At 37.2% G+C, this 11842-nt stretch overlaps 1 protein-coding gene across 1 annotated transcript; it reads left to right on the forward strand.

Moving 5' to 3' along the window:
• Window positions 1-6394: 6394 nt before the first annotated feature.
• On the forward strand, window positions 6395-10595 carry LOC137742009 (polyadenylate-binding protein RBP45C-like). Its single transcript, XM_068481740.1, has 7 exons — window positions 6395-6786; window positions 7174-7651; window positions 9441-9496; window positions 9573-9703; window positions 9825-9921; window positions 10020-10202; window positions 10291-10595. The coding sequence occupies exons 1-7, from the start codon at window positions 6508-6510 to the stop codon at window positions 10291-10293; spliced, it is 1227 nt and encodes a 408-aa protein (XP_068337841.1). The 5' UTR covers window positions 6395-6507; the 3' UTR covers window positions 10294-10595.
• The last annotated feature ends 1247 nt before the right edge of the window (window positions 10596-11842 follow it).

An 11842-nucleotide genomic window follows, 5' to 3' on the forward strand; every position in this document is an offset into this window, starting at 1 on the left:
ATTTTATTTTGTATTAGTATAAGTAAGGCTATTTAGCCATTATAGATTAGGGAGAGAGAACGCATTACTTTAGAGAGCGCACTGCTTTGGAGCTTTTGACAATTCAAGTTTATTTTCAAGGTGTTTTCTATCCATGTCCTTAATAATATTTTGTTTTATGATTGTTTGTAACTAATTTCGTTTGCTAGGGCGAGGCCATAAGCCTTAGTAAGAATATGTAGCTTATTTTCAATTTACTTATGTTATTATGTATGTAGGTGTTGAATTATTAATCATCGTGTTTGAAAATATCTAATTGTCTTGATGATTGGCCACCATTAGGATATCTAGAAAAGTCATTTGATGTAATTTTGGCAGAGGGTTTTCCCTGAAATTGACTACGGCTTCTTGTGGTTAATATGTGTAACTTCTTAGGACGGATGACATGTTTAAGGGTTGTATGGTTTTTCAAAAGGTTTTCACAAAACTTAATGAGTAATGCATGCTCACATTCTATCTGGACGTCATAGACGGGTTGTATGTTAGAGATACGTTCTATGTTAGAGGTTCCAAGTACGATATATATTAGGAAAACCTAACCTTCAAAATATGCATGGGTAATTCATTTATTGGAAAAACTAAATAGAATTGTTAAGGTGACGACGGAGCTTAAATAGATTTTTAGACTATTTTCTTTTGTTTTATTTACTTTGCCTATTTATTTAAAGGAAAACTAATGAAAATGACTTAAAAACTTTGAGTTTTAACGATAAAGACAAAATAAAGGGTAAAGTGAATAGTACCAGAATTGACTTTTTAGTATAAAAATGTGGTTTTTCGTTAAAGTGAACAGTACTATGAACTTTTCGTTAAAGTTCTCTTTATTTAATTGTTTTTAATATTTTAGGTCATAAAATCACCATTTTTCCAAACTTTATTTTCAAATAATTAATTAAGATTTGGGTTTTACATAAATTATTCATTCAATCCATGTGGAGAACGACCTTACTAGAGTTGCCATACAACGATTATCTTGTACTCTTGCAAGTATTTTAAGTGTTTTTATCCATACTTTTGCGAGTGGTAAAAGAGCAGTAAATTCTTTAAAGGCCTCCACTCACAGATGTTATCATCAAAAGGAGAAATTATATTCTCATCTTTATTTTTTTTACTCTATTGATTAAAACCTTATTCATTTTCAAACTTTGATCAAGGTCGTTCGGTTTTAATAAACGCCATTAATTATTCAAAAACAAAATATTTACATGTCAAGATAATTAAGTTTTATTTTTAAATATATTCATTTAGTGTTAGAAACGTTTTAGTAGGTATATTATATTTATGGCTAAACTTTTTATCATATATTTCTATTTCTAGTTTGTACCCATTTTTAATTAGCAACCCTTTTTTAAATTGTACCAATTTTCTTTTAAATTTTAATTTGTACCCATATATTATTATTATTTTTGTCCCTTATTTTTAAAACTTTTATTTGTACTCATAATTTTTTTAACCTTTTATTTGTACCCATAATTTATTTATAACATACCCATTTTTTTTTTTTTACAAATTTACCACTTTGTTATATGTAAAATGTATCCTTATTTTTTTTGTAAGTACCATTTTTTAATGTAAAATATATTTCTTTTTTAATCTAAAATGTATCATTGTTTTTTTTTTTAATATAAAATGTACCCATTGTTTTCTATATAAAATTTACCCACATTTTTATGTAAATGTAACAATTTTTTTTTATATATATATATATAATGTAGCCAAATTTTATTATATAAATGTACTCATTTTATAAAAATAAAATAAAATCCCCTTTTTTAATAATCTAGAATGCACCCATAGGCAATTATCATTTTTTTTTTGTTTTATTTAATCAAAACCCATAAGCAATTTTGAATACTTAAATTGGTAGTGTAAATCAAAGCCAAAAAAAAAAAAAAATGGTTGAGTGACACACCCCGACTCGAAACATCCACTAGGACTTCGAATTGAGTTATGTTGGCCGACATCTAGAAGGTGATGAAGCCATAAAGTGTAGTGATGTGGAAAATGTAAATAAATTTAAACCTAAAAGTGCCTAAATACAAGAGTGCGCTGGTGAGCAGGAATAAACCTATTTCATACATGACGTTATAGCATAAGAACAGTACAGTGAATAAGGTGATGGTTATACCATTGAAGATAACTGTCTACTGAGATTTGCCGGAGTCCTCATTTATATGTAAGCACAACTACTGAACCTGGAGGGGCGAAAAACAGAAGGGTGAGTGGGCATAAAAATAAAGGTTTATAAAATCCATTTATTTTCTGAACATACTAACCTCTTGTTGTAAAACATGTATAGTTTTCAGAAAATCATATTACGTATAAGTATGAAACCAAATGCATGCCAACAATAAATTCAGAAATATGCCACAACAGAATATCTCAACGGCAATATGAATATAATCATGTGCTTAACAAGCTATACTAGCACGGAAGTCGAAGTCACCTAATATGACATGTACGACTGCACCTAATGCTCATTCATCTATGCTAACACACGAGTCGAAGTCACCTAATGTGACCTGTACGCAAGACTAGGTGTGATAATATACGCTCTAGTGCTACGATCACGTGAAGACTAGCGCTATGCGCGTCACCTATGAGTCGAAGTCACATAATGCGACTTGTATGGTAGGACTAGCACCTACTTGGATCCAAGGCGAGTGTGGGGTGTGACGTGAACATCACATGAAGGACTGACCTTGGCCTAGCGTGGGAACACTAACACCGGTGCAGCAATGATGAGCGAACTATATGAATATGAGCATGCCATACAATTCAATCATTCCAAACAACACAATAAACTCATCTGAACTTACCTGCGCATCCCGTAGAATGACTTGGCATATCACAATGCATAATATTTATAAGCAAGTAAAATGCATATGAATATGCCATGATCAAATAAAAGACTCAACCACCATGGCATTATTTTAAAAGTAAGTAAAACGTGGCATAACATGCATAAATCAACTTAAAAGTATTTGTGGAAACTATACAATATATATATATATATATATAAACAAAATGGCCACTCATAGATACGCAATAGGAACGAAGCCTCCGAGCCTTGTTTGACCCTGTACTTCCTCGGGATACGTTTTCCCCTATACATGAAATTACTTATTCCCTTAATTTAATAACACATAAACGGAAACTTAAATAAAATCCTCATAGTTTGCTCAAACGTAGGGTTTAAATATATGAAATCGATCTACTCGACGTCACAAACCTACACAAATTGACAGAAGACCAATCGGAGTCCAGACGCGCCTGCTAGGCCATGGCCATACGCGCCACCACGCGCAGGCCAAACCTTGACGTCCGTCATGAATATTCCATCAAAACTAACGGAATATTCTGTTAAATACTAACAGAAGTTAACGGCGTTACCTAACACCGTTAGATTATTATGTCGTCTTCTCCGATAATCTCGTCGGTTGGCGCTTTTCGTCGCCATTTGAACTAGCCGGAAATCTAGAAATTTTCGCAGATTTCTGGGTAAAATTTCAAAGCTTCATAACTTACTCATTTCTCAACCATGTTTTATGAAATTTTTATGGAAATGACGCTTACGAAGAGTAGTATATGATTGTACCTTTTGGAAGTCAAAAAAGTGGACAGAGGTGGCCTAAAAATGGCTCGAAAGGTTTGGTCAAAACTCTGACTTCTCAAAACCAAGTTGTTTCACTTTAAAGCTTCCTCAAACCTTCACTAAAGACCTCAGGGAGTTGTGTAAAAGCTTCCCCGAGTCCTAAAACGTTGCGACTCGGCCAGGATTACGTCGGTTTAAACTGGTCCGAGTCAGAGCTTACGAGTTGCTCCACATTGACCTCTCAAAACTTAACTAACTCGTGATTGATTGTTACAGTTGTGTTCATGGTGGTGAGACGAGTTCGATGGTGTGGTTTTCAAGCCATGTTTTTGTGTTTTAATGTTTGTTTGAGGGTGTTGCAGAGTGAGAGAGTAAAAGAGACCCTTCGGGGAGAGAGATGAGAGAAAGAGTTTGAGTGCTCTGATTGGGGGACAGATTTTTGGGAAAAATCTAATTGGTTGAGTGCGAGTGATAGTGATGACTTTCGATTGGTGGTGAAGAGGGTTTCATGGAAAGTGATTGGTGGATATGTGAGATGAAAGGAAGACTGGATCCACCAAGTAGGAAAAGGGAAGGATATGATGGATTTTGTACAATTTTAAATGTACAAAATCCGTCTCCTTGATAGTATTTCAACTCTGTAAATTTGTACGTGCGTGCACAGAAATACTCGTGGTTAAAGTACTTCAACGGAGCGTAACTTTTTCGTTACAGATCCGATTTGGGTCTATCTCATGCTCATGCGTTTGTAACGACGAGTATTTTTTAAGTACGAACCTAGGGAAAAGAAACAATGGTCGACAAACTACGTCCACGTCGGATTCCACTTTTGTCCGAAGAAGGGTAAAATCATCAAATTTCACTAACGGAAAAAAAATTACAGTGAAAAATAAGGACAGGTCGTCACATTGAGTCTTTATTGGTATTATTGCATCTCTTCTACTATTATGTCATTTATGTAGTAGGAGAGAGACTTCAATCAAAAATTTAAAATATATAAGGTTTGAGTTTATAACAGTTAGGGACTAAGGACTGCAACTAAATTATCCCTCATCAAAATTGTCAACGACGGAACAGTCACCAAGTCTCTCAACCAACACCGAACAAATCAAAGAAGAAAGCAATCCTGCACCAACCTATCAAACTTAAATTTCATATTAGACTGCATTAATTACAAAAAAAACAATCAATACCAAGCTAAGAAATAACAGACGTGTACCTGAGTTTGCAAGAGATATTTCACTGTGCTGCATACATATGTTGATATCATTGAATTTTCAGGCATTGTAAATGTTCTAGATCCAGAATCGAGCAACCTCAGACGCTTCTGCAGTACACATATGCTGAGAGGGCTGAAATGAGGTATACATCGGCAAGAAAAACAAAGGAAAATTAGCATAAAGAAATAGCCTACTACTGAGGAAAGGATATATAACAAGAAAACAATCAGACCAATACAAAACCTGTACACCAAGAATACAGAAAAAGGACTAGATATAAAGTTGTAACATGGCAACAACTCATTCACTTGGAAAGACCTCCAAAGATTTTATGATTTAAAATCTTTAACAACTCATTCACTTGGAAAGACCTCCAAAGATTTTATGATTTAAAATCTTTCAGGCCGCATCTTAACTGAACATACCAGAGAGAAGTTCACTTGGAAATTACATGATCAATGAACCCCACAGGGCCACAACAACCCCCTCCCCGGAAGAAAATAAAATGTAACAACACTGAACAAATGTGATGAATCACAATCACCTTTACTAGTTTCCAATGGGCAGGTATAACGCTTATCGATCTCCTAGTATGTGAACAAACTATTCCTAGTAGTAGAAACGGCATCACATAAGAATGAGATGACACCATGACACAAGCTTTGTAATACTTCCACCTCCAGTACTCCAACAGAAGATTTTCTTCTACCAAATCCCGGTAAAAACAAGAACCATTATGCAATTTCATGCTGGTTTCTGTCAAAAGCACCAGTACTTAACATAGCTGCTTGTGCAAGATGATGTGCTTGATCCCTTAGTGGAAAAACTGGCAAGTTCATGAATGTCAAAAGATGTTTATACATCGCGCCGGGGTGGGGGGTGGTTGGTGTGGAAGTATTTTTCCAGTCGAAAGTGATTCCATCTGGCATAGTGATTAGAAGCAATTTTTACCCTAAGGAAAGAGAGAGTTCTAGAAACCCACACAATGAACAATCTGATTTAGTATCGAATTCGCCATTCAAGAGATTCGTACCCAAAACCTCTTACTTTCAGGTGAAGAGGAATACCACTATACTATAATACTGAGTAACACAACATGTGAGCATAATTTAATTTCAACAGAATTAATATTATGCGGTAACTTTATAGCTTCGTGGGTTACTTTAATCGTTGCTTTAGGCATTTCTTCAAACACTACAGCTTCAGTTCAAATTAAGCTCAGCAAAGAAAATTACTTTACAAACTTTCTCGGCAACCAAACAGAAAACTAACCAAATAGTCACTTTACAAATTTTCTCGGCAACCAACCAAACAGAAAATCACTTTGAATGCGTACCTTGATTTTGGGGAATTCATGGTTTAAGAAAAATTAGGGTTTGGGTCAGGGTCAGGGTCAGGGTAAGGCCCAGGACCGGCCCATCGGCAGAATAGTCAACAATCTATCACAGTTCAACCAATACTAGGTCGCCACGTGTCACTCCGTAACCTCCCGTCTATATAAGCTATCCCTACCGCGTAAATATCTCTCTCTCTTAAAAACCCAATCCGGGATTAAGGTCATCGGTGTTCCCAAACCGCGCCGCAGTCCCCCCTCCTCCTCCTCCACGAGGACACCCTTATCCACGTACCCAAACACCCGCCTTTGTCTTCACCATGATGCAACAACCATCAGGAGGAGTGCACCCACAACAGGTTCCGTCGGATCCGCAGCAGCAGTACCAGCAACAGCCACCGCAGCAGTGGATGATGATGCCGCCACAGCAACAGGGCCAAGCCCCTTCGGCTCAGGCTGGGTGGGGCCAGCAGGCGCCTCAGCAGTACGCGACCACACAGAATCCTGGCTCCGATGAGATCCGCTCCCTCTGGATCGGTGACTTGCTGCAGTGGATGGACGAGGCTTATATCCTCAGCTGCTTTGGTCCCACCGGAGAGGTATATACTCGCGCACGCATATGATTATTTGTATTGTTTTGTGTAGGTTCATTTAGGGTTTCAATTTATGGGTTTTTTTTTAGATTACTGTCCGCTGATTGGTTTTTTTATTGAAGTTCTACTTCAAATTTGGAATTTAGGGTTTGTTTCTAGATGTGATCTGCAAAATAAAAAACCAAACTTTCGATGATTTTTCAGCCGAAAATTCTGTTTGAGAAAACTACTACAATTAAACATCAAAACTATAGTTGGTTTAGAGTTTTCGACCAAAAATTACGTCTAGGGTTTGAAATCCCAATTGATATTTGCTATTTTATTTTGGTACTTGTACCTTGTTTGTGGATCCCATTATGTTGTATTCATTTTTGTTTCTTGAGTTGTTTGTAGGCTGTGAACGCAAAGGTTATCCGCAACAAGCTTACGGGTCTGCCAGAAGGTTATGGTTTTATCGAGTTTAGGTCTCGCGCTGCGGCTGAGCAGTTCTTGCAGACATACAATGGCACTCTTATGCCTAACACGGAGCAGAATTTCAGACTGAATTGGGCAACCCTAGGTGCTGGCGAGAGACGACAGGATGATGGTCCAGATTTTACCGTCTTTGTTGGGGATTTGGCTGCTGATGTGACTGATTATATGCTTCAAGAAACATTTAGACAAAATTACCACTCTGTCAAGGGTGCAAAGGTTGTAACTGATAGGACCACAGGGCGATCCAAGGGATATGGTTTTGTTAGGTTTGCTGACGAGGGTGAGCAATTGCGAGCCATGACTGAGATGAATGGCCAGTTTTGCTCTACCAGACCAATGAGGATTGGGCCTGCGGCTACTAAGAAACCAGCCAGTGGTGGACAGCAATATCAGAAAGGTATGTATCCTAGTTAGTGTTGCTTATGGTTTGTGGTAATACCCACATGAATACTTCTGCAGCTTTATGAAAGGCTTCAATGTAGTTAATTCTTTTCTTAGATGTTTGTTCTGCTCTTGTACTCTATGAATATCTTGCACCTTATGTTTAACTATGGTTTGGTGAGTAGTACTAGGGCTTTTAATTTCCATTTTCGAGGTGACGTTCTCACAAGTGTTCTAAATTTGCCGTATTATTCAGTTGAAGATTGGCGGGACTTAGTCATTTCCTTCGAGTACTTTCCTTTGTAAACTTGGGCGCATTTAATTATGTTAAAACATGCAAAAACTTATGTGAAACTCATGTTGTCTTAAAGCAGGACACCGAGAGGCTCTCATTTTCGGGGGCCTGGAACTGATTTCAGATGAAATGATTCCACATTAGTGCGTGGCCTCATTTTAGGTCAGTTATTTTGTTTATGTCAGAAGCTTTTTACTTCTTTTCTCGTGGCATTTTATGCTACTCAAGAATTACCTTTCCCGTCAGCTTTACATTATTCCATTACCAGTCAACTTTACATTTAATCCTTATACCAGTCAGCTTTACATTTATTCCATTTACCAGTCAGCTTTACATTTATTCCATTTACCAGTCTGGTTTACTTTGTTCCTATTTCCAGTCGGGTTTACATTTATTCCATTTGCCAGTCAGGTTTACGTTTACTCCGTTTCCGAAGTTTATATATCCTTCTTTTAATACTTCGCTTGTGTTGAAGAACCAATGTGTTTTTTCTTTGTGGATTGGTTCCACAATGTTCTCTATATTTGACAGGGTAGAATGTGCTCCCAAATTTCAGCCCTTATCTTAGGTCAGATTATAAATCTCCATGAAATGCTTAAACTTTTAGTTGAAGACGATGGACTAGTTCAGGTGTTTAATGAAATCACCATTAAATTTGGGAATTGTTATTAGCACTCCAGAAAAGACACTGCACTCCCCCCTCGCTTACTTTTTTTTCACTTGGGAAGAGTCCATATGGCCTACTTTTGGAGCATCAATAGCAGCTCTTTTAAATTTTTTGTGAGCTTGCATCTTATCATCTTCCTTTCTTCGATGTGATTTTGGTGGTAGTGCCACTTTGTAATTTGTGGGAAAGTGGGCATCCCAATATTGTATCAGGAATAGGTTTATAAAGTACTTTTTCATTTAGACTTCTCTGGGTTGGAGTCTACGTGATCTAACTCTTTGTATAGATTTTGAGAAATCTGTTTAATTGCGTGTTTAGATTTGTTGTTTCTTCAGTTTCTAAGTGTCTGCTTATGTAATTTATTATGTTTGATGACCTCTTGATAATTATGATGTCCATTGTTTCTTGTTAAAAGACTAATCCTTTATTAGAAAATAAAAGTGGTAGTGTTGGGAGGTGGATGTTAAGTTATAGAGACAATGTTGGTTATTGTCGGTTGGTCGGTGCGTCGTGTAATATGCTAACAATAACAGTTATATGGAATGCTTCATTCAACACTGTCAGTTTGAAGTTGGAGGAGATAGACCTTTGGATAAATGAGTGTATTAATGAATAGATAATTTGCATGGAAGTTGTTTTGCACACAAAGTTCTATTTGACATGTTAATTTGACAAATTGATTCATTTTGAGATTGTGAGTTGTGGAACCATAATAGCATGGTGTAAACTGAACTATCAGTTCTTCAATGCGTACCAGGCTGATAAGGATTTCTTCTGCAGAAAACTTTATCTGTGCATTTAATATTATCAGATAAATTAGTGCTTATGTGTTTATATTTGCAGCTTCCTACCCAAGTACTCAAGGAAATCCAGGCGAAGCTGATCCAAATAATACAACAGTGCGTAGTTTGTTCTAATATTGGCATTGTACATTTCTTGCAGCATGATAGTAACTCCTGAAACTTTTGAGTGCAGATATTTGTTGGGGGTCTGGATCCCAGTGTGAATGATGACATGTTGAGGCAAGTTTTCAGTCAGTTTGGTGAGCTTGTTCATGTGAAGATACCAGTAGGCAAGCGTTGTGGTTTTGTTCAATTTGCGAACAGGTAACAGCCCATCATTCCTGGTAGTCTTGATATAAGTTTCCTTGGTGCTCTTGCTCTTCCTTTCCTTCTTATAAAGTACTTATCATATGAGTGTTTGTCGTCTGCATGTAATCTACTTCAGATCTTGTGCGGAGCAAGCATTGGGATCGTTGAATGGAACACAATTGGGAGGACAAAGTATTCGGCTTTCATGGGGCCGCAGTCCTACAAGCAAACAGGTTTTTATTTGGCGACCATATTGTTTTTTTTTATTAACTTTTTATTGTTCTACATACTTTATTTTAACCATGTCTGTTGGTTGATTGAATTGATTCAGAACCAGCCAGATCAGGCACAGTGGAATGGCGCTGGTGGTGCTGGATTTTATGGATATCCACAAGGATATGATGCATATTCGTACGCACCTCCTCCAGCCCAAGATCCTGCCATGTATTATGGAGGCTATGCTGCTGGATACGGAAACTACCAGCAGCCTGGTGCATACCAACAGCAACAGCAGGTAGTTATCATTCATTTTAAATGCATCTTTGTTTTTTTATGTCGGATTAGGCTTGTTCATGATGTGAGTTTTGTTTCCGCGGTTGCAGTGATTTGTAGCTGCCTGCCTCACGTGCTGAAAGCTGGGGGTATCATCGACTTCCGGTGCATCTCAGGTTGCGGATTTAGTATTGGCTGTTGTATGATGTTGTGGAGCGCACTACCAACTTTTAATCTGTATTTTTTTTTTTTTTTTCTTTTTCTGTTCCTCCATCGCACCCTCGATTGCCTCGAGTGAGATTCGGGAGACGATTCACTTTTATGATTGTTATTTGGAGTTTTATATATTCAGCTGTGGATTTTCGTGTTGTATGCACTTAAATTTGTTTATGGTCAGCCTTATTATGCTAGGTTATTTCCATGTTTCCACACCCGTTGTTTTTTTTCATCTCTCCAACCTCCTACTTGATAGAAAATAATATTGAGAGTTGTGTTTTAAAATCACCATCACCACAATCTCTGTCCCCTTCACATCTCACCAACATCGCCACTACCACCACATCCCCTACCAACCGCAACCACTACCATCTCCCGGCATCCTCACCACCACCTTCTCCGTCATCTTAGTTCCCAACATCATTTCCACCACCGACTATTTCAATTGCTTATGCCCATCACTTACCAAGTATCCTTACCCTCATTCTTTCCATCACCCTCAACGGCTGTAGCCACCTTATCAAGTATCCCTACCCTCAATGTTTCCACCACCCTCAAACGTTCCTGCCACCAGCGTCACCATCGCCACAACCTCCATCACTACCACCATTGCCGTTAGGGGTGGTTCGGTATGGGATACCATACCGAAACTAGTATCCCGAATCCCAAACCGAAATTTTTCGGGACGGGAATTTGAAGACCAATCCCAAACCAAATTTTCGGGAATCCCAAATTTCGGGAATTCCGAAATATTTTCGGGATTTTGGGACAAATCGGGAATCCCAAATTGAAATATGAAATTATGAATTGTTCTTCAAATATATAATTCAAGAATACATTCATGAACTACGAATTTCATTTCATTCACACTACCATTTAATTGAACACTGGCATGCTTGACTCTTTTTATCATAGTCAAAATTCAAATTAATTAAACTCTTTTTGCAATCTGTTGAGAGACAAAAGAATCAAGCCTTCTGAAATCATCAGCCATGGCAGCAGCAATAATAAAATCCACATGAATATCAAACAGAACATGAAAAATATAGAAGGTGTAGGGCATTCTAGGTTGCTGAGCATGAATTAGAAACTACTAGCATCAATTATAAAAGAATAATATACATATATATGTATAAATATATATATATATAATAATTAATATTATATATTTTCGGTTTGGTATGGGATTCCCAAAATATCGAGAAGCCAATCCCGAATCCCATATATTTTGGGATTGGTTCGGGATAGCATCCCGAAAATTTCGGGAATTTCAGTTTGGGAAATTTTTGGTTTGGGATCGGGATTTTTTCGGTTCGGTTCGGGATTTTCGGGAATTTTTTCCACCCCTAATTGCCGTTATATTAAAATGGAAAACGATAATCTCCTTTTTCTTTTTCTTTTTTTGTTTGTTTGTTTGTTTTTTTTCTTTTTCCAGCACACCTCTAT

Source organism: Pyrus communis, chromosome 8 (assembly GCF_963583255.1).
Source record: "Pyrus communis chromosome 8, drPyrComm1.1, whole genome shotgun sequence".
Classification (NCBI taxonomy): domain Eukaryota; kingdom Viridiplantae; phylum Streptophyta; class Magnoliopsida; order Rosales; family Rosaceae; genus Pyrus; species Pyrus communis.